We start from the raw sequence: 23888 nt of genomic DNA, 5'->3' as shown, positions 1-23888 counted from the left end.
GTGTGAGCGTAGAGACCGAGGGGTGTAAAATGAGGGTAGAAGCAATAGGTAGCAAGGTGAAAAGTAAAAGTGGCAGGCAGACAAAACCCGGGCAAAAATCAAAAAGGGCCACTTTTCAACATAATTGTATAAGGGGTAAGAGTGTTGTAAAAACAAGCCTGAAGGCTTTGTGTCTCAATGCAAGGAGCATTCGTAATAAGGTGGATGAGTTGAATGTGCAGATAGCTATTAATGACTATGATATAGTTGGGATCACGGAGACATGGCTCCAGGGTGACCAAGGCTGGGAGCTGAACATCCAGGGATATTCAATATTCAGGAGGGATAGAGAGAAAGGAAAAGGAGGTGGGGTAGCGTTACTGATTAGAGAGGGGATTAATGCAATGGAAAGGAAGGACATTAGTTTGGAGGATGTGGAATCGGTATGGGTAGAGCTGCGAAACACTAAGGGGCAGAAAACGCTGGTGGGTGTTGTGTACAGGCCACCTAACAGTAGTAATGAAGTTGGAGATGGTATCAAACAGGAAATTAGAAATGTGTGCGACAAAGGTGTAAAGGAAACTAGACGTCGTCCATAGTCCTTTAACTAAGTCTTTATTCAAGCACTAATAACACACGTTCCAGTACTAACCACAACTGGTCTACACACGTACTGGAACCTAACAGGGAGGGAACATGCAGACACTACAGTTATACTATAGAATGTGGGAGGGACGATATGCTAATGAGGTAGTTACATATATGGTTGCATGCATAACCATCTACATCCCTTCCCGTAAGATAAACAGCAGCAGCAGGCAATTATACAGACCTGCACATAATAACAATAATGGTAAGTGAACATCCCAAACTAAGCATAATCACCATACCGATCAGGGGCCCGCACAACTCTGCCAGAGCGGGTCCGTACAGCACCCTCACTCCCCTCTCCCAAAGACAAAGGCAGCGAAGATCGGGGGGACGGAACAGGCAGTAAAGCAGGTCGGGGACTAGAAACCGGCGAGGCAAGAGACGAACTAGAAGGGGAGGACGAAAAAGGAGAACTGACAGGAGAGGACCGTGGGGAAAGAACAGGAGAACCGAAATCAGGTTTCACAGGAGCGGGTAGGGTAGCCGCAGGAATGACAGCAGGGGCACATGGGATAGCCCGAGGGGGAGAGACAGGTGAAGGAGTGGATGTGTACGGGAAAGGGATCGGCGGAGGAGGCTCACGGACAGCACGCAAATGCTGGCGACTGCGACGATATACAGTGCCCTCGTAATCCACCAAATAGGAGCGAGGGGAGTCAGCCAGCCCTACAACAGTTACAAGCTTGGAAAAACCGGTAGGAGTCTGCATGCGAACCACCTGGCCCGCGGAGAGGGAAGGTAGAGGACGACAAGACTTGTCATGAGACCGGCGCTGGATCTCATGGCGATGAGAGATGCGGCGGTGGACCGCCTCAGGGGAACGAACCGCAGGAGTCAGCAATTGTTGAGAAATAGGCATAGGAGGACGGAGGACGCGAGACATGAGCCGTTGGGCAGGAGAACCCAAAACCCCATCGCGAGAAACATTGCGCAAATTCAAAAGTCCTTGGTAAAAATCACAATTTGATAAACGAGACTGCTCCAACAAAGTCTTGGCACTGCGCACAGCACGTTCTGCCAGCCCGTTGCTCTGAGGGAATTCCGGACTGCTAGTGTAATGGGCAAAGTTCCACTTAGTCGCAAAAGCAGCGAATTCAGCACTAGTAAACTGCCGGCCGTTGTCAGTTTGAAGCTTCACTGGTGACCATCTCTGAGGTGATGGTGGGAAGAAGGTCCACATCAAACCAAGATGAATACGAGTCAACAAGTACCAGATAATTCTTCCCACGCCACTCAAAGATATCGGCGGCCAGTGAAGACCAGGGCATTTCAGGTGCCGGCTGTTGTAGCAGGGGCTGTCGTTGATGGTGAGGGGCCGTGGAGTTGCATGCAGCACACGCAGCAACACGAGCCTTGATGTACTTGGCCATAGCAGGCCAATAGTATTGCCCTTGGGCATGGGCAACGGTTGCGTCCGCGCCCGGGTGTCCGGAGTGTGCAGCAGTATATAGCAATGTTACAAAATTTTGAGATTTTAAAAATCAAGTCTGCAATTTATCCCATCAGATAAAGCATAACAATAAGTTTAATTTGACACCAAATTCACTTTCATATCTCAAGTATTAAAAAAGTTATGGCCATTTTCATACTCGGAAATTAGCATCTTGTTCCCTATTGATTTTCAATGGACATTACAAAAAAGCTGTGATCTTGGATAATCAAAGGCTCATTTCTTAAGGAAAGATTAACATTTTTAAATAGCCTAAGTGTCCAAAGATTATTCACAAATAATTCACAATATAACATGATTTTTATATCTAATTTACATTAATTTATAGGCCAAATGGAAGGAATTTAGTGTTCAATTGCTGTAAATAAATGCCCATTTAAATCTGCTTTCTAGTGGGTTCATGTGAACGCGCGCTGGTTTAGAATGTTGACAGCGCGCTGGATTAGTGCCCTCAAATGCCGAGAAAAATACTGCGGGATATAAAAAGCCCAAAATGAACTACTCGCTATAGATAACTTGATATATAGGGTTATATATATGCCCCATTTAATGTAAAAATAAGGTACATACCTTTAATTGTTTGCTTTATAAAACCCTGGGGCTGCGAGATGTTGCGGAATCAGAGAGTAATTTTAAACTATTATAACTATATTATCGAGGCCTATAAAACTAATAATACCTTTTGCGACCGGGTCTTGCAGCGATTTTTCGTTAATGATTTACTAGGCTGAACATCTGCGATTAGTACAGCCTAGTAAAAATCGCGTTTTAAACCCGCCCCCTCCAAACAGCGCCAAAATCGCGGACCTGGCTGTGGGCAGATTCCCAATGGCGATTCAGGTAGGTTTTGTAACATACCTACAGTATAGTAGGCGCATATAACGAGGCAGGAATAACAACTTTGTGACCCTTAATGACAATACCATCCCGAAGTACGAGCTCGTCCCGAGCCAGGAAGAACGGCCTCACGGCAGCAGGCAGGGAGTGTGGCTTGCAGGGCCAATCACGCAGAATAACAGCAGACAGCTGCTGCAAGTCAGAGTCCACAGCGGTGTGCTCAATCAGCGTCTGCAACTGCTTCGATGGGACGAAATTCACGTTGAGGACATGCAGATCAGATTGTTCATATGGATGCTGTGCACAGGAGGACAAAGGCGCCCGCGACAGGGCATCAGCAACATGCATTTCCGTGCCCTTCTTGTACACTATGTCAAATTCAAAACGTTGCAGCTGTAACATCATCCGCTGCAAACGGGCCGGGGCAGCATGAATGGGCTTATTGAGTATAGTAACCAGCGGCTGGTGGTCCGTTTCGACTGTGAACCGCACACCGTAAAGAAAATCCCGAAACTTCGAACAGGCAAACACCACAGCCAGGAGCTCCTTCTCGATCTGAGCATACCTCTGCTCCGTGTCAGTCATGGTGCGAGAGGCAAACGAGACAGGCAGCAGAGAATCACCTTCGCAGATCTGCATGCAGGCAGCACCGAGGCCAAAACGGGAAGCATCACAGGTCACGACAATCGGCAGCTTGAGGTCGAAGAATCGCAGTACTGGAGTGTCAATCAGCTTCTTTTTCAAAGCATCAAAAGACAGTTGGTGCTGCGGGCTCCATGACCAGGCAACGTCCTTCTTGGTCAGAAGGCGCAGCGGCGCACTGAGTTCACTGAGGCGCGGGATAAACTTGCCCAAATAGTTCACCATCCCGAGAAATCTTTGCAGACCTGCAACATCAACAGGGGCAGGAAAATCTGAAATAGCCGTAGTCTTAGCAGGGTCGGGCTTCAGACCCTGAGAGGTGAAAATGTGTCCGACGTAGGAGACCTCAGACAGCCGGAACCGGCACTTGGAGGGATTCAGCTTGAGGTTTATCTGACGAGCGCGGTCGAGGACCCGGCGGAGATTACGGTCATGCTCCTCGACATCCCGGCCGTACACAAGGATGTCATCTACAATGATGGCACATGGGAGCCCGGCAAACAACTGCTCCATGGAGCGCTGGAAAACCTCACTGGCGGAGCTAATCCCGAAAGGCATTCTGAGGAACTTGTACCTCCCAAAAGGCGTAGCGAAAGTAGTTAGGTCGGACGACTTGCTGTGCAGAGGAATCTGCCAGAAGGAGCTTCTGGCATCAAGAACAGAAAACACGGTGGCTTGGCCCACCTGGGCAGCTACATCCTCGACAGTCCGCATAGGGTAGTGTGGTCTCTTTATGGCAGTATTCAAGTCCTTCGGGTTGATGCAGACCCGAATCTCGTTCTTGCCCTTCTTCATGGTTGCGACCATGGTGGACACCCAGCTGGTGGGCTCGCTGACAGCTTCCAGGACCCCCAGGTTCACCATTTTGTCTAGCATAGCTTTGACCTTGTCCTTCATCGCAAACGAAACCCTATGAGACGGACGGCACACTGGGGTGACAGATGAGTCAATGGCAATCTTGTATACGAGAGGTAACTTCCCCAACTTGTCATCGAAAAGATCGGGGTATTCGGACACGGGGTCTAACTTTACCCGCACCTCATGGACAGTACTGTCAAATGCAACCAGGCCCAGATCCTGGCAAGCCTGATTACTCAGCAGAGGCACACAATCACAGTCCAAAACAAAAAACGATAAATCACGAGATGTCTTCTGTAGCTTGCAGTGGAAAGTTACCCTCCCCACAGGAGTCAGCTCCTCCCCACCGTAGGCTCGCAGCACTGAGCGATCAGCAGACAGTTGCTCATTATTTCTTATCTTGTGGAAGAGCTTTGTTGAAATTACACTGACCTTCGCACCCGTATCCAACTTCGCTGTGAAGGTCTTGTTATTGACAGTGACTAGCACCGATGGATCGGGGAGTCGAGTCTGGTTGTGCAGCAGAGCGTAAACACTAGCATCCCCCATCGAAATGCTGGAGTCGGACTCGAGGGCGGAATCCTCTTCAAGCTGAGAATCAAGGACATCGTCGATCCTTTGGAGATTGTTGAGCACCTGGCGAGGTGGCTGAGCCACGTTCCCACGGGAACGGCAGACGGACGCGAAATGGTTAAGCTTCCTGCAGTAGTTACAGGCTTTTCCGATAGCAGGACAAGCAGCCTGTGGCAAGTGACCATATCCACAATTAGGGCACTTTCTGGCACCCTGGGGGCGGGGGGCAAAATGGGGGCGAGACTGTGGTCTGGAATTGCTAGGTGCCCTTCGTGGCACGGACAGAGTAGCCACAGCGATGGTGCGGTTCCCAGAACCTCTCTCCCCACTGACCGGAGTAACGACCTCAGCCAACCGGCAGGCATGCACAGCTTCATTTAACGTGAGGTCAGGTTTCCGCATTAAATCAGTTCGCAGCTTTTGATCAAGCATTCCATTAACCAGTATGTCCCGCGTGAGCTCGTCACGCAACTCACCAAAACGACAGCGCTGCGACAGGTGGCGGAGGTCAGCAATGAAACATTCCACCGGCTCCCCAGGCTGCTGCTTGCGGGAGAACAAACGTGTTCGCTCCAAGATTCGATTTGAAGGCAGGTCACAGATCTCCGTAAACTTTCTCAGTAGACAGGCAGGGTCGTTAGGAGATTCAGCAGGCTCAACAACCTGGTCAGCCGCGTCCATGACTGCTGGACGGTATTCAAACGAGTTAGCCCTCCTCATGGCATCAGGACCAGCGAGATTCAGCAGCAAGGATGCTCTGAGAGCAGGAGGGTCATTGTGGTGTGCGATGTTCACATAATGATTGTAGTCCATTACAAACGTCTCCCATCGCTCCGCGATGTCAGCATCAAAAACTAACGGGGAAGGCTTGCGACACGACGAAGCCATCCTAGCACACACTTACACGATAAACGAAATAAAAAAAACCCGATAAACAGAGGCGCAGATTTACAGGGTCTGACACCATGTAAAGGAAACTAGACGTCGTCCATAGTCCTTTAACTAAGTCTTTATTCAAACACTAATAACACACGTTCCAGTACTAACCACAACTGGTCTACACACGTACTGGAACCTAACAGGGAGGGAACATGCAGACACTACAGTTATACTATAGAATGTGGGAGGGACGATATGCTAATGAGGTAGTTACATATATGGTTGCACGCATAACCATCTACAAAAGGCAAAACAGTTATAATGGGTGACTTCAATCTACATATAGATTGGGTGAATCAAATTGGCAGGGGTGCTGAGGAAGAGGATTTCTTGGAACGTATGCGGGATAGTTATCTAAATCAACATGTAGAGGAACCAACGAGAGAGCAGGCTATTTTAGACTGGGTATTGAGTAATGAGGAAGGGCAATGAGGAGGACAAAGGGCTTAATTAGGAAAGGAAAAATAGATTATGAAAGAAAACTGGCAGGGAATATAAAAACTGACTGCAAAAGCTTTTATAGATATGTGAAAAGAAAGAGATTAGTTAAAACAAATGTAGGTCCCTTGCAGTCAGAAACAGGTGAGTTGATCATGGGGAACAAGGATATGGCGGACCAATTGAATAACTACTTTGGTTCCGTCTTCACTAGGGAAGACATAAATAATTTGCCGGAAATAGCAGGGGACCGCGGGTCAAAGGAGTTGGAGGAATTGAGTGAAATCCAGGTTAGCCGGGAAGTGGTGTTGGGTAAATTGAATGGATTAAAGGCCGATAAATCCCCAGGGCCAGATAGGCTGCATCCCAGAGTACCTAAGGAAGTAGCTCCAGAAATAGTCGATGCATTAGTAATAATCTTTCAAAACTCTTTAGATTCTGGAGTAGTTCCTGAAGATTGGCGGGTAGCAAACGTAACCCCACTTTTTAAGAAGGGAGGGAGAGAGAAAATGGGGAATTACAGACCAGTTAGTCTAACATCGGTAGTGGGGAAACTGCTAGAGTCAGTTATTAAAGATGGGATAGCAGCACATTTGGTAAGTGGTGAAATCATTGGACAAAGTCAGCATGGATTTACGAAAGGTAAATCATGTCTGACAAATCTTATAGAATTTTTCGAGGATGTAACTAGTAGCGTGGATAGGGGAGAAACAGTGGATGTGGTGTATCTGGACTTCCAGAAGGCTTTCGACAAGGTCCCACATAAGAGATTAGTATACAAACTTAAAGTACACGGCATTGGGGGTTCAGTATTGATGTGGATAGAGAACTGGCTGGCAAACAGGAAGCAAAGAGTAGGAGTAAACGGGTCCTTTTCACAATGGCAGGCAGTGAATAGTGGGGTACCACAAGGCTCAGTGCTGGGACCCCAGCTATTTACAATATATATTAATGATCTGGATGAGGGAATTGAAGGCAATATCTCCAAGTTTGCGGATGACACTAAGCTGGGGGGCAGTGTTAGCTGTGAGGAGGATGCTAGGAGACTGCAAGGTGACTTGGATAGGCTGGGTGAGTGGGCAAATGTTTGGCAGATGCAGTATAATATGGATAAATGTGAGGTTATCCATTTTGGTGGCAAAAACAGGAAAGCAGACTATTATCTAAATGGTGGCCGACTAGGAAAAGGGGAGATGCAGCGAGACCTGGGTGTCATGGTACACCAGTCATTGAAAGTAGGCATGCAGGTGCAGCAGGCAGTGAAGAAAGCGAATGGTATGTTAGCTTTCATAGCAAAAGGATTTGAGTATAGGAGCAGGGAGGTTCTACTGCACTTGTACAGGGTCTTGGTGAGACCACACCTGGAGTATTGCGTACAGTTTTGGTCTCCAAATCTGAGGAAGGACATTATTGCCATAGAGGGAGTGCACAGAGAAGGTTCACCAGACTGATTCCTGGGATTCAGGACTTTCATATGAAGAAAGACTGGATAGACTCGGTTTGTACTCGCTAGAATTTAGAAGATTGAGGGGGGGATCTTATAGAAACTTACAAAATTCTTAAGGGGTTGGACAGGCTAGATGCAGGAAGATTGCTCCCGATGTTGGGGAAGTCCAGGACAAGGGGTCACAGCTTAAGGATAAGGGGGAAATCCTTTAAAACCGAGATGAGAAGAACGTTTTTCACACAGAGAGTGGTGAATCTCTGGAACTCTCTGCCGCAGAGGGTAGTTGAGGCCAGTTCATTGGCTATATTTAAGAGGGAGTTAGATGTGGCCCTTGTGGCTAAGGGGATCAGAGGGTATGGAGAGAAGGCAGGTACGGGATACTGAGTTGGATGATCAGCCATGATCATATTGAATGGCGGTGCAGGCTCGAAGGCTGCACCTAATTTCTATGTTTCTATGTTTCTATAAGGTGCTGGCAAATTCAGCAGGTCAAGCTGCACCTGGGGAGAGAATGGAGGGGTGACATTTCAGGTTGGGACCCCTCTTCATACTAAGTTCCTCAAGCACTTTGTTTTTTGTTGACGATTCCAGCATTTGCTGTCTCTTGTGTCTTCTTTCTTTAAAACATTCCTGCATTGGAGAGGATTTGGAGGAGGTTCACAAAAATGATCCTGGGGATGATTGGGTTAATGCGTAATGGCTCTGGGCCTGTACTCGCTGGAGTTTAGGATGAGGGCAGTTTAGGATGATCGCTGGGCCTGTACTCGCTGGAGTTTAGGATGAGGGGTGGATCTCATTGAAACTCATTGAAACAGACGGAATAATGAAAGGCCTTGATAGAGTGGATGTGGAGAGGATGTTTCCCACTAGTGGGAGGGTCCAGGACTAGAGGGCATAGCCTCAGAATAAAAGGACATACCTTAGAAAGGAGATGAGGAGGAATTTCTTTAGCTAGAGAGTGGTGAATCTGTGGACTTCGATGCCACAGATAGCTGTGGAGGCCGTCTTTGGGTATTTTTTAAGCGGAGATTGCTAGTTTCTTGATTAGTAATGGTGTCAAAGGTTCTAGGGAGATGGCTGGACAATGGGGTTGAGAGACAACGATAGATCAGCCCATAATTGACTGGCGGTGCAGACTCAATGGGTCTAATGACCTAATTCTGCTCTATGTCTTATCAATCAATTATGAGAATATCTTTACCAATCTGTGGGAACTATTCCCTAATTTCTGAAAATTTGGTAGATGACAACCAAATGCATTCTCCATCTCCACAGACCCTTCCAAACCTTATGATGGAGGTTAATTTCTGGAGATTTACCGACTTCAGTCAAATAACTTTAGCAAACATTAAAAAAAAACATTGCCAGTTTCTTTCAGCAGCTCATTCACATTAAATGATCATCCTCCATTATCTCCAACATCATCCTTTTCCATGAAAACGTGTTTAATTCTTCTGCCATTTTCCCCAACATAAATTCTCCTGTTTCCCTCATCATTGAACCCACAATATATATTTTCCCGTCAGGTAGCCAGGATCAAAGCCAGGTCTCTGGCACTGTAAAAGCAATAGCTCTACCGCTGTGCCAACTCATGTCTTGTTTACTGAGTAAATTATTCATATGTCCAGTGTAAAAAATAGTCAAGATTGCAATCCACTGACTAATTTTAAACCTCCACCTGAAACTTCCCAGCACAGTTCTGAGGCCTAATTATTGTTGCGTATATAAATGGACAGCACAGAGAAAGAACTTTCGTCCCCTCAATCTGCGGCAAGCATCAAACATTATTTTAAACTAATTCTACATTAGTCCCACTTTGTTTATTCTCTCTGCATTTTCATCCAATAGATTCTATTACACACTCACTGGGAGCAATTTATGATGGCCAATTAACCCACGTCTTTGGAATGTGTGAGGAAAGAGGCCCTATGACACTATGAAACCAGAGCACACAAAGGAAACCCATGCAATCACAGGGATAGCATGCAAACTCCAGACAGAGAGCACACTTAAATTAGGTTTGAGCCTCAGTCTCTGGGGCTGTGAGACTAACTCTCTATTAGTTGTGGTACTCTGCCCTGCTAGCATTTGTACCTGTTTGTTTGCTGCTATTGTGCAGTGCTCTCAGTGCTTCTCGGTTTTGATGTCTCTTCGCATCCAGACTAATGATCTGAAATTCACCAGATGCAAAAAAATGTCAACCATATTTCTGGTAAATCAAGAATAATATTATACTAATATGGATAATTTCAGAATGCAAACCTTATTTACAAAAAGAAACATTGGAATATCGCACCAATGTTGAACAGATTTTCAGTCCACATATATGAAAAACAAATCTGAATTATAACAAAACATGGGAATTGCAAATCTGAAATAAAAAGCCATAGTCCTTATAATTAACTTCTACCACCTTATCATTGCAAAATGCGTACCAACAATGGTGTTGACTAATCAATTGCCAACATTAAGTCATAGTCAGAGATATTCAGCACAGAAATAGGCCCTTAGGCCCAACTCATCCATGCCAGCCAAGTTGCCTAGGTTAGCTCACCACATTTGCATGCATTTGGCCAATATCAATCTTGATTGACCTTTGCTATCCATGTACTTGTCCAATGACCTTTAAACGCAACTAAATTCATAGAGCACACAGAAAGCTCATTTAGCCCAACTTGTCCAAGCTGATGGATGCCCATCTCAGCTGGTCCCATATAACAGCATTTTACTCATATCCTTCATCCAACCACCTCTTGTGCCCATATCTACAGAATTCTCAATCCATAGTCCCTTTGTGTGAAAAGGTTGCCCCGCAGGTCCTTAAAATCCATCTACTCTCACCTAAAATTTTTGCCCACTAAGTCCCCCCTATCCTGGGAAAAAGACTATGATAGTCAATCTTATCTATACTCCTCATAATTTTATATACCTTACTTTAGTTTAGTTAATTATTGTCAAGGTAAGCAGTACACATATGTGGCCTGGATGAGCTGCCTATTGCCAAAACTGGTCTGAAAAAGGGTCTTGACCCGAAACATCCCCTATTCCTTTACTCCAGTGATGTTACCTGACCTGCTGAGTTACTCCAGCCTTTTGTGTCTAGCTACGGTTTAAACCAGCATCTGCTGTTCCTCCCTACACCTTTTGACTGGCCGAAATGCGTAGGAAGGAACTGCAGATGCCGGTTTACACCAAAGATGGACACAAAATGCTGGAGTAACTCAGTGGAGTAGGCAGCATCATCATATTCTACATCAAATGTAGAATAGCTCATTGTTAGCAAAGAGACAGTTAGCTAAGAGAAGGAGAACCTTCTCCGAGCTAACAATAAGCAATTCTACATTTTGAACAAATCTAAAGAAGGGTCTCAATCCGAAGCGTCACCCATTCCTTCTCTCCAGAGATGCTGCCTGTCCCACTGAGTTACTCCAGCTTTTTGTGTCTATTTTCGATTTAAACCAGCATCTGCAGTTTCTTCCCGCATTTTCCCAGATCTGCATCCCTTTTGATGTCTTGTTGTCACACCTTACCCTCCCTTACTCCCTTAAATTTACGAGTCATCCTGAAATACAGGACAGGTGCCAGAAGACAGGAGGGTGGCAAATGTTGTGGCTCTTTTCACGAAGGGCTGCAAAAATACTGGCCTGGTGAGTTTAACATCTGTAGTTGGAAAGTTACTAGATAATATTCTGAGGGATAGGTTATACAGTGTCAGCATGGTTTTGCACATGGGAGATCGTGTCTCACAAATCTGATTGAGTTTTTTGAAGACGCGACCAAAACAATCGATGAGGGCAGAGCTGTAGATGTTATATACATGGATTTCAGTAAGGCATTTGGGGTGGAAGATTGCAACCTTCACGTCGTCCACCCTGTTTCGACGAATGCAACCAACCCAGCATGCACAATCAAATAAGATCAAATAGACCAAGTTGTCCTGCAACTTTAAGCTGTGCACGCCATACGCAAGAAGAAGTAAAGCATTTGACAAGGTTCCACATGGTGGGCTGCTCTTGAAGGTCACATCACATGGGATCCAAGGAGAGATAGCTGAAAGGATAGCAAATTGGCTCCACAGAAGGAAGCAGAGGGTGATGGTGGAAGGTAACTTCTCGGACTGGTGGCCTGTGACTCGTGGTGTGCCTCAGGGTTCGGTGCTGGGCCCGTTACTGTTGGTCATCTACATCAATGATTTGGATGAGAACATACAGGGCAAGATTAGCTAGTTTGCTGATACAAAAGTGGGTGGTTTTGCAGAGAGTGAAGATAGTTGTGAAGATTACACTGCAAATGGTAGGCCTCTGGGGAGCATTGTAGAGCAGAAGAATCTAGGAGTGCAGGTGCATGGTTGCTTGAAAGTCGAGTCGTAGGTAGATAAGGATTTTGGCACATTGGCCTTCATCAGTTAGAACAATGTTTCCCCAGTGGTAAGCAAAAGGTCTTCAGGGGGTACGCGGCAATTTTCAGCTATGTACCACTGAAACATAGATTCAATATTAGAAAAAAATACTGTGGTTACGAATTATTTTAAACATACATATTTGCAAATAAATTATATATTTCGTATGAATTCTCCTACTCGAGTTGTGATAACTGCTGCATTTGGGTAGTTTGCAGACTCCTGCACGACAACTCGTAAATTTTCGTTCAGCCTCACTCACCCAGCCCGAATGGTTTGCACTTCATGTGCGTCTGCGACTTAGAAAGAGTAATGAAATGGCCATGGGTAAAAGTTTTAGTTAAGACGGTGAAGTAGATATCAATAAAAGTACTCAGTTATTTGATAATATCGTGAGCGTGATGCTTGTTAAAATAATGAGGAATAGGTAGTATTACATTTTCAGTGATATAATTGTTTTAATGATACATAGAACTGTACGTAAAATAAATATTATAAATCTTTTTTCTAGCCCTTAAATTCTCAATTATGGATCATTGGTTATTTTCCCAACATAAGCAATTTCATCCTTCACATTGATGATAAATTATTTTAATTTAAAATTTATTTAATGGATACTCTATTAATTTTATTCTAGTAATTATACATTATAGAAAAATTTTGTTTACATGCATAGCTTAATCCAAAATTAAAATGTATGCAATTTTTATCGACTTTTACAATGAAATACGATTGTTTTTAACGAGGGGTACAAGATGCTTACGAAAATTTACAAAGGGGGACACGGGTATCAAACTTTGGGAATCACCGAGTCAGAGTATATAAGTTGGGAGGTCACGTTGCAGATATATAAGACGTTGGTGAGACCGCATTTAGAATATTGTGTTCAGTTCTGGGCACCATGTTATAGGAAAGATATTGCCAAGCTTGAAAGGGTTCAGAGCAGATTTACGAGGATGTTGCCAGGACTAGAGGGTGCGAGTTAAAGGGAGAGGTTGAGGTCTCTATTTCTTGGAGCACAGGAGGATGTATAATCTTATAGAGGTGTACAAAATCAAGCGTGGAATAGATCGGGTAGATTGACAGATCTCTTGCCCAGAGTAGGGGAATTGAGGCCAAGAAGACACAAGTTCAAGGTGAAGGGGAAAAGATTTAATAGGAATCTGAGAGGTAACTTTTTCCACACAAAGGGTGGTGGGTCTGTGGAACAAGCTGCCAAATGAGGTAAACATAGAAACATAGAAAATAGGTGTAGAAGAAGGCCATTCGGCCCTTCGAGCCTGCACCGCCATTCAATATGATCATGGCTGATCAACCAACTCAGTATCCCGTTCCTGCCTTCTCTCCATACCCCCTGATCCCCTTAGCCACAAGGGCCACATCTAACTCCCTCTTAAATATAGCTAAGGTTAACGGTAGTTGTGACTGGGACTATTCCAAGGTTTACGAAACAGTCAGGTACATGGATAGGACAGGTTTGGAGGGATATGGACCAAGCGCAGGCAGGCAGGTGGGACCAAAGATCCTATAGCAGAGGATCTTTGGGTGAGACTAGTGTAGCTGGCACATGCTGGCCGTGGGCAAGTTGGGGTCTGTTTCCACACTGTATCACTCTGACTTTTAAATCCGTGTGTGTGTCTCTCTCCCCTAACCCAGTCTGAAGAAGTTAGACACAAGATGCTGGAGTAACTCAGCGAGTCAGGCAGCATCTCTGGACTGAAAGAATGGTCGAGACCCTTCCTCAGACAACATCTGCAGTTCCTTCCGACACATTCAGTCTGAAGAAGGGTCCCGAGAAGTCACCCATTCCTTCTCTGTTGTGTCTATCGGTTGGACTGTCCGGGGCCTCTCTCCCCAGGCCAGTCAATCCCCCCAGAGGCCGTGCAGGGCCCGGTTCCTCTCCTCTCCTCTCCTCGTACCTGCTGCTTGTCTGCTATCACGCTCTCTGCCAGCAACTCCACCTCAGTCAGGTAATCCACCACTCTCTCCGACTCCCGCGCCATCTTCACTGCAGCCCCAGACCAGCTGCAAGGCGATGTCTCTCAGCAACTCCCCCTTCGCTTCATTGGCCGGAGGATGCTCTGAGCCAGAGTGGTTTGGCGAAGGCAATGTCAATCACACTTGTCCCCGCCCTGGGCTGAAGCTGGCATTCTGGGACTTGTAGTCTAATGCTACACCATAGTAAATCTTTAGGCCCAATATTCAGCTCACAAAGTGTAGGAAAGAATTGCAGGTGCTGCTTCATACAGAAGATAGGCACAAAATGTTGGGGTAACTCAGAGGGTCAGGCAGCATCTGTGGAGAGAAGGAATGGGTGACATTTCAGTTGGAGATCCTTCTTTAATTTAGTTTAGAGTTTATTGTCATATGTCCCAGATAGGACAATGAAATTCTTGCTTTGCATCAGCACCACGGATTATAGTAGGCACAAATACAGAACATATCATATCATTGAGTCCATACACCATTATATAAATATATACACACATCAATAAATAAGCAGATAAAGTGCAAATAAACAGATAATGGTCTATTAGCGTTCAGAGATTTGTTTCAGTTGAGCTTAATAGCCTGATGAGTTTCGGGTGGGCGGCACGACTCACGCCACAGCAGCCTCTGCAATCCGTCTGCCTTTTTTATTATTTTTTGTCTCGTTTGGATGTAGTTTTTTTTTTAACTGGGTATGTGTGTGGGGGGCGGGGAAGCTTTTAAAATCTTTTCCCTGTAAGGAGAACCCGACCTTTTCTTTGTCGGGTCTCCGTTGTCGTTGGGGCTGTGAGATGGAAATGTGAGTGCTCACAATCACGATGCTAGAGACAAATTCAGAGAAACAAGTATATTTTATTAACAAGTCTACAATTGTCACACCTTTAATTCCTCCCCTTCGGGCTCTTTCCAATCGGAGCACTAAGGTGCACAATCTACAGGTACCTCCCCGGTGCCGCCCTCATCATACATCGCATGTGCATTTAAATGAGACATCTTGTATTGCTGGGCATTTTTGCAATATTCATTTATCTTATTAAGCAAGCGCAGTACAGAGTAGTTCATGCCCTTTCCCCCAGTTCTCGTTATGTTCTTGCCTGACTGTGGTTATCTTCTGACTCTCATCCTTGAAATGTCACCATCTGTACTTGCTGCTATTATCTAGCCGAACGCAGTCGGGTGTATGTGCTGAGAGCTCATCATCACCCTTCCTGCTTATCTACTCTCAGCTATTTCTCAGGCCTTAGTCTAAATCAATTATCCCTATTAACCCCTTCCTCACAGGGCCGAGCACTGCGGAGCGGCCTCCAACCGGAACGACCTGGGGCTCCAGTCGCGGAGCTGTGGACTTACCCACAATCGCGGAGCTGGCCGAGTTTGGAGAGGGAGGAGCTGTGGTAGCGCGCTGCTGCGGCCCGACCCCGGAGATTCGGAGGCTTACCGCAGGTCTGGTGGACAGTGACACCGGGAGCCCGCGGGTCCCTGCTGGGAGACCGCTTTTCGGGGCTTACGCACCAAGACCCGGAGCGTGGCCTTACATCACCCGGCGTGGTTTTAATGGCCTCGGGGACACTTACCATCGCCCGCCGGGGGCCGGGGGCTTTGATTCTGACATCGGGAGGAGAATGGGGAGTGCAGGGGAGAGATAAGACTTTGTTTTCCATCACAGTGAGGAGGAGATTCACTGTGATTGGTCTGTGTAAATTGAACCTCAATGAGGTTCAAATGACAACAAATAAATTGTATTGTATTGTATTGATGGCTGTGGGGAAGTAGCTATTTCTGAACCTGGACGTTACAGTCTTCAGGCTCCTGTAACTTCTACCTGAAGGTAGCGGGGAGATGAGTGTGTGGCCAGGATGGTATGGGTCCTTGATGATGCAGCCAGCCTTTTTGAGACAGCGACTGTGATAGATCCACTCAGTGGTAGGGACTGGGCAGCGTTTACTACTTTATGGTGTCTTTTCCACTCCTGGGCGCTCAAGTTGCCGAACCAAGCCACAATGCAACCGGTCAGCATGCTCTCTACAGTGGACCTGTAGAAGTTAGAGAAAGTCCTCCTTGACATACCGACTCTCCGTAATCTTCTCAGGAAGTAGAGTCGCTGATGTGCTTTCTTAATAATTGCATCAGTGTTCTCGGACCAGGAGAGATCTTCAGAAATATGCACGCCCAGGAATTTGAAGCTCTTGACCCTTTCCACCATCGACACGTTGATATACTTCAGACTGAGAGTCAGGCGAAAGGGAAACGAGAGATATAGACTGTAATAATAATAATAATAATAATAATAATAATAATAAATACTTTATTGATCCCGTCAGGGAAATTCAGATGTCCAGAAGCCAACAACCAACAAACCCACACATTCAGAACAAAAGCAGACAAAAAATACATAAAATACAATATGGACAATACCTGAAAGCAATAAATACTGATAAATGTAGAGAGATATAGAACAAATGAATGAAAGATGAGCAAAAAATAACACTGGCCATTGTGAGCTGTGGGCTAAGGTGAACCGAGTACAAACTTGGGTGGGGGAGGAATGGTGAGCGAGAGGGGGAACGTAGGGGTTGCTTGAAGTTGGAGAAATCATACCCCTGGGTTTTAACCTGCTCAAGTGAAATATGAGGCGCTGTCCCTCCAATTTGCGATTGGCCTCGCTCTGACAATGGAGGAGGCCCAGGACAGAAAGGAGGTACTAGTGAACCTCTGCCTAACCTGAATGGACTGTTGCGGTCCCTGGACAGAGTTGTGGGAAGAGGTATAGGGACAGATGTTGCATCTTCTGCGGTTGCAGGGGAAGGTACCTGGGGAGGGGTGGTTTTGATGGGAAGGGATGAGTTATCCAGGGAGTTATGGAGGGAACAGTCTCTGCGGAAAGTGGATAGGGGTAAAGATAGGAAGATGAGACTAGTGATGGGATCACATTGGAGGATTATGCGTTGTATGCAACAGCTGATGGCTGAAAGGTAAGGGCTTGGGGGATCTCTGTCCCTTTTGGGGGGGGGGGTAGGGGGGGTAGCAGGTGCGGGGCTGTGGATACCGAGGAGGCACATGTGAGGGCCTCATCTATGATGGAAGAGGGGAAGAATGAGGACATCTAGGATGTCCTGGTATGGAACACCTCATCGTGGACGCAGATGCGGTGTAGGAGAAGGAATTGGGAGTAGCGGATAGTTTTTGCTGGGTGGGAAGAAGTGTAATCCAGATAGTTGTGAGAGTCAGAAGTTTATAATAGACATCAGTCAATAGTCTATCTTCTGTGATGAAGATGGGGAGATCAAGAAAAGGGAGGGAGATGTCGGAAATGGTCAAGTGAGCTTGAGTGCATGATGGAAATTGATGGTGAAGTTAATCAAGTTCATGAATACCTGCGTGGGTGGAGAGGTTGCACCAATGCAGTGGTCAATGTAATGGTGATAGACTTCTGGGATAGGGCCAGTGTACACTTGGAACAGGGATTGTTCAAAGTCAATCCCAATAATTAGCTAACAATGTGTAGGAAGGAGCAGTAGATGCTGGTTTACACTAAAGATAACACAAAATGCCGAAAAAGTCAGATAGGGAGCATCTCTGGAACGAAGGAATGGGTGACGATTCAGGTTGAGACCCGTCTTCAGACTGGGATAACAATGATCCATTCTACATTCCTTGATCATCGTCTGCTTTGATCTGTCTTCTTCACACCTTATGCTTCCCCATATCTCTAGTCTCCCTCTCCTCTGATGCTCAGTTTCTCAGCATTTTGTATCTATCTTTAGACCCAATTACTTTGTTCATCACTTATTCATCCAACTGCAATAACACTACCATGTAATCATTTCCCCCTTTTGCATTTAGTTGGTTTCTGTTTCGTCTCAGATGCTCCTTGTGGTAGAATATTCCATAATAATGTAAGAATTTGGAGCAGGAATTGGTCAACTTCCATTGAGCACAGGGAAAAAAGGTCCTTTGGCCCACTGAGTCAAAGCTGACCATTTGAAAACAATCCTACAATAATCCCATTTGATACTCCCACATTTCCTTACCAGATTGTATCACCATGCACGCACTGGCCCAGTGAAATTAAAAACTGAAAATACTGGAAACATTCAGCAGGTCCAGTGTATCTTCACTGCATTTCCTAAATAGCAACTATGATGTCACAGTCTCCATCACAGGAGATAGACTATCGACTGACATCTATTACAAACCCACTGAATTCCACAACTATCTCAACTACACTTCTTCCCACCCTGCTTCCGTCAAAGACTCTATCCCCTACTCCCAATTCCTCCATCTGCACCACATCTGTGCCCAAGATGAGGTGTTCCATACCATTCTCATTCTTTAGTGAATGTGGGTTCCACTCTACCATCATAGATGAGGCCCTCTGTCTCCTCGGTATCCCGCAGCTCTGCCTTTGTTCCCCCTCCCCCTAGTCGCAACAGGGACATAGTCTCCCAAGTCCTTACCTTGTACCCCGTCTCATACAACACATAATCCTCCTACATTTTCACCACCTCAATTGGGATCTTACCTCTAGTCATATCTTCCCATCTCCATCCCTTTCCCCCTTCTATAGAGAATGTTCTCTCCGCAACTACCAAGTTAACTCATCCCTTCCCACCGAAACTACTGCCTCCCCAGGTACTTTCCCCTGTATCAACAGGAGATGCAACACATGTCTCTATACCTCCTCACTAGACTCTGTCCAGGGACCTTGACAGTCCTTTCAGTTTAGGCAGAGGTTCACTTGCACCTCCTCCAACCACATCTACTATAACCTGGATGGGCGATCGTTTCGCTGAACACCTTTGTTCAGTCCACCTGGATGTGCCTGATCTCCCAGTTGCTAAACACTTTAATTCTCCTTCCCATTCCCACACTGACCTTTCTGTCCTAGGCCTCCTCCATTATCAGAGTGAGTAAACGCAAATTAGAGGAGCAACATCTCATATTTTGCTCGTCATCTTACAACCCAGTGGTATGAATATTTATTTCTCTAATTTCAAGTAACCCCTGTATTCCCTCTCTCCATCCTCCCCCCACACAAATCACACCAGCTTCTCGTTCTCACCTAACAAATGGCTAACAATGACCTGTTAGTTTTATCATCATTACTTTTTTGCATATCTTTCATTCATTGTTCAATATTTTTCTACATCATCATCTGTATCTCTGCTTTCCCTTTCCTGTGACTTTCAGTCTGAAGAAGGGTCTCGGCCTGAAATATCACCCATTCCTTCTCTCCAGAGATGCTGCCTGTTCCACTGAGATACTCCAGCCTTTTGTATCGATCTCGGTTTAAACCAGCATTTGCAGTTCCTTCCTACACATATATTATTTTATAGTTTATCTTTATCTCACACCCCAATCACTCTTTAAGTGTAGTACAAATGAATGATGTATGTATAAACTCAGTTCCGGCCTCCCTTCCAAATGTCTTATATTCTCTAAGTCTACCCTATCAAACACTGTTTTAATCCTGGAGAAAAGGAATAGGTGATGTTTCAGGTCGAGACCCTCCTTCAATCTGAAGAAGGATCTCATAAGGTCATAAGTGATTAGAGTAGAATTAGGCCATTTGGCCCATCAAGTCTACTCCACCATTCAATCATGACTGATCAATCTCCCCCTCCTAATCCCATTCCCCTGCCTTCTCCCCATAACCTCTGGCACCTGTATCAAGAATCTATCTATCTCTGCCCTAAAAATATCCACTGACTTGGCCTCCACAGCCTTCTGTGGCAAAGAATTCCACAGATTCACCACCATCTGACAAAATAAATTTCTCTCATCTCCTTCCTAAAAGAACATCCTTTAATTATGAGGCTATGACCTCTAGTCCTAGACTCTCCCACTAGTGGAAAGATCCTCTCCACATCCACCCTATCCAAGTACTATTCTGTACATTTGAATGATATCCACCCTTCATGCTTCTAAACTCTAGCGAGTTCAGGCCCAGTGCTGACAAATGCTCATTATAACTTAATCTACTCATCCCTGGGATCATTGGTGTAAACCTCTTCCGGACCCTCTCCAGAGCCAACACATCCTTCCTCAGATATGGTGCCCAAAATTGATATCAATATTCCAAATGCAGCTTTACCAGTGCCGTATGGAGACTGTTTTTTGATGCAAGCCCTCTTGAAATAAATGATAGCATTGAGTTTGCTTTCTTTACTACTGATTCGACTTGCAGATTAACTTTTTGTGAATCTTGCACCAGTACTCCCAAGTCCCTTTGCACATCCGATTTCCCCATTTACAAAATAGTCTACGCCTTTATTCCTACTACCAAAATGCTTGACTCCACATTTTGCTACACTATATTCCATCTGCCACTTCTCTGCCCACTCTCCAAACCTGTCCAAGTCCTTCTGCAGAATCCCTTGCTTTCTCGACACTACCTGCCCCTCCACCTATTTTCGTATCATCCACAAATTTGCCGACAGAGCCTCCAATCCCCTCATCCAAATTAATATATAACGTAAATAGTAGCTGCCCCAACACCGATCCTTGCAAAATTCCACTGGTCACTGGCAGCCAACCAGAAAAAGGCCCCTTTATTGCCACTCTTTGTTTTCTGCCATCCAGCCAACCTGCTATCCATGCTAGTATCTGCCCTTTGATACCCGTAGGCTCCCCTTTATTTTGACTCTCTCCACCATTGCTGACTTCGGCCTATTTTATCGTGAACTTCTAAGTACTCTGCAACCTCATCCTTTATAATGGACTGTAAAATCTTACCAACCACCAAAGTCAGACTATAGTTCCCACCATTCTGCTTTGCTCCCTTCTCGTACCAGGGGGCAATATTGGCAATTTTCCAATCATCTGGGACCACTCCTGACTAGTGATTCTTAAAATATATCTATCAATGCCTCCGCAATCTCTAAAGCCACCTCTTTCAGATCCCTAGGATGCAGTCCATCCGGCCAGGTGACTTATCCACCTTCAGCCCTTTCAGCTTCCCAAGCACCTTCTTCCTAGTAATAGCCACTCCACTAACTGCCAACCCTGATTATCTTGAATTTCAGGCACATTGCTGGTGTCTTTCACCGTCACCACGGATGCAAAAAAGTTATTCAACTCCTCTGCCATTTCTTTAGTCCCCATTATCACTTCTCCTGCATCATTCTGCAGTGGCCCAACATCCATTCTTGCCTCTTTCTTGCTCTTTATATAACTGTAGAAACTCTTGATATACTCGTTTATATTACTAGCTAGCTTACCTTTGAATTTCATCTTTTCTCCCCGTATCTTCCAGATTATTCCCAGAAATTCCTGCCATTGTTGTTCCACCGTCATCCTTGCTTGGGTCCCTTTCCAGTCAATTTTGACCAGCTCCTCCCTCATGCGTCTGTAGTCCCCTTTGCTCAGCTGCAATACCGACTCTTCTCAAGCAGAAACGTCACCGATTCCTTTTCTCCAGAAATGCTGCCTGACCCACTGAGTTACTCCAGCCTTTTGTGTCTGTCATCATCTTCCCCCCCATTCCCTCCCCCCTAAAGATAGAGGGTCCCTATCTACTACCCTCACTCCACCTCTATGCCCATCCCTCTCTACCCCCCCCCCCTCTACTCCCCTACCTTTCCATCCCTCGCCCTCTCCCTCTCTACCCTCCCCCCCCCCCCCCCCCCCCTCTACCCCTCCTCCCTCTCCCTCTACGCCCCTCCCTCTCTCTTTTTCTACCACCCCCTCCCCCCCTCTCTGCCCCCCCCTCCCTCTCTACCACCCCTCTCTCTAGGGATTGAATAGGGAGGTTGAAGAGGAGGAGGAGGGAGTGCTGGGGATAAGGAGAAATGAGCCGCACCTGCGCAGTTGGGGGCTATGCGTGAGTGGTGCAATATTGCATTGGAGGAACGGGTGACTGGTGGAATGTTGTGTTGGGGGAGCAGACCCAACGGGTCTGCATTTGCTCTAGTGGACTAAAATCTTACCAACCACCGAAGTCAGACTAAACGACCTATAGTTCTCACTATTCTGCTTTGCTCCATTCTTGTGTAGCAGGATAATATTGGCAATTTTCCAATCATCTGGGACCACTCTTGCCTATAGTGATTATATAGTCAATGCCGCTGCAGATCAGCCAGGCCCCTTCACTGTCCATCTTTAAATCCTCCCTAAAAACTCACTTTTATTCACTGGCTTTCGACACTGGCTGAGACATTGTTCCTGTTTTTAGTGCTTTTAATGTCTTTTAATTTTTACTGTTTTTATAGTCCTGTCGTCTTAATGGTTTTAGTAGTTTGTAATAACTTTTTGTTGACTTCCCATGTACAGCACTTTGTGGTAACTGATGTTGTCTAAAAGCACTTTATAAATAAAGTTATTATTATAATGCCTCCACAATCTCTAAAGCCTCCTCTTTCAGAACCCTAGGGTGCAGTCCATCTGGTCCAGGTGACTTATCCACCTTCATCCCTTTCATCTTCCCAACCACCTTCTCTCTAGTAATAGTCACTCCACTAACTTCCACCCCCTGACTCTCTTGAATTTCAGGCACGTTGCTGGTGTCTTCCACTGTGAAGACTGATGCAAAAAAAGTAATTCAACTCCTCTGTGATTTCTTTATTCCCCTTTATTTTGACTCTCTCTGCCATTGTCTCATCGATATAGACAGGTTTCTGGGTTCTCATCCTTCCTCTTCCAAAGTCCACAATCAGTTCCTTGGTCTTATTGACATTGAGAGCCAGGTTGTTGAGCTGGCACCATTTGGTCAGTAGATCAATCTCACTTCGATACTCATCGTCATCTGTAATTCGTCCAACAACAGTTATTCTTGAGCAAAATACAAAGTACTCAGCAGGTCAGGCAACATCTGTGGAGGGATTAGACAAACGACTTTTCGAGTCGGGACATATCAGGTCGGGAACCTTTTTAAGACCTCTAGCATTTTGAGTGTTGCTCTAGTCCATCACAGGTTCTGACCTCCCCATTATTAAAGGCATTTACATGATTTGCTGCCTCAAAAAGGCAGCCAGGATCGTGAGAGACCAACACCACCCTGGCCACACATTCATTTCACCCCTGTCAACGGGAAGAAGACATCGGAGCCTGAAAACTGTAACACCCAGGTTCAGGAACAGCTTCTTTCCGACATCTATCAGGGTATTAAACACTATACATATATCTCCACCCTCGACCCCGTCCAAGGACCCCAAAAGCCTTTTCAGGTAAGGCAGAGGTTCACGTGTGGCGCCTCCAACCTCATCTACGGTATCTGCTGTTTCAGGTGTGAACTAAATATCAGCAAGACCAAGCGCAGGTTCGGCGATTGTTTCGCTGAAAACCTCCGGTCAGTCCGCCTGAACCTACCTGATCTCCCGGTTGCTAAACACTTTAACTCCCCGTCCCATTCCCACACTGACCTTTCTGTCCTGGGCCTCCTCCACTGTCAGTGGGGGAACAGCATTTCATATTTCGCTTCAGCAGCTTACACCCCAGCGGTATGAATATTGACTTCTCTAACTTCAAATAGCCCTTGCTGTCCCTCTGTCTCCATCCCATGCCCATCCTAGTTCTCTGACCAGTCTGGCTGTCTCCCTGATTATATTTTATCTCTGTATACTTCATTGTCACTTTCTCCTAGCGAACAATGAACTTATTCGACATTTTCCTTGAGGTCATCCCTTTTGATGTCTCATTTTCACACCTTACACTTCCTTATCTCTGTGTCTCCCTCTACCCTGACTCTC

General features: G+C 45.7%; 1 protein-coding gene across 1 annotated transcript; it reads right to left on the bottom strand.

Annotated features, from left to right (window-relative positions):
- Positions 1–578: 578 nt before the first annotated feature.
- On the bottom strand, positions 579–14368 carry LOC129707187 (uncharacterized). The gene is made up of 3 exons (XM_055652003.1): positions 14133–14368; positions 9909–9984; positions 579–5889 (listed from the first exon to the last, which is right to left on the bottom strand). Exons 1-3 carry the CDS (start codon positions 14214–14216, stop codon positions 2939–2941), a joined length of 3111 nt encoding a protein of 1036 aa, XP_055507978.1. The 5' UTR covers positions 14217–14368; the 3' UTR covers positions 579–2938.
- Between the last annotated feature and the right edge of the window lie 9520 nt (positions 14369–23888).

This window comes from Leucoraja erinacea, chromosome 21, assembly GCF_028641065.1.
Source record: "Leucoraja erinacea ecotype New England chromosome 21, Leri_hhj_1, whole genome shotgun sequence".
NCBI classification, from domain to species: domain Eukaryota; kingdom Metazoa; phylum Chordata; class Chondrichthyes; order Rajiformes; family Rajidae; genus Leucoraja; species Leucoraja erinaceus.
The sequence above is the reverse complement of the archived record's forward strand: the minus strand, read 5'-3'. Positions and strand labels throughout refer to the sequence as shown.

Excerpts from the sequence above, each read along its gene's own strand:
- LOC129707187 (XM_055652003.1), bottom strand. The coding sequence starts at position 14,216 with ATGGCGCGGGAGTCGGAGAGAGTGGTGGATTACCTGACTGAGGTGGAG. Across the intron at positions 9,985-14,132 it reads TGATAGCAGACAAGCAGCAG|ATCATTAGTCTGGATGCGAA; the intron begins GTACGAGGAGAG and ends GGTGAATTTCAG. Across the intron at positions 5,890-9,908 it reads CAATAGCAGCAAACAAACAG|TGTGTGCTAGGATGGCTTCG; the intron begins GTACAAATGCTA and ends TTATCGTGTAAG.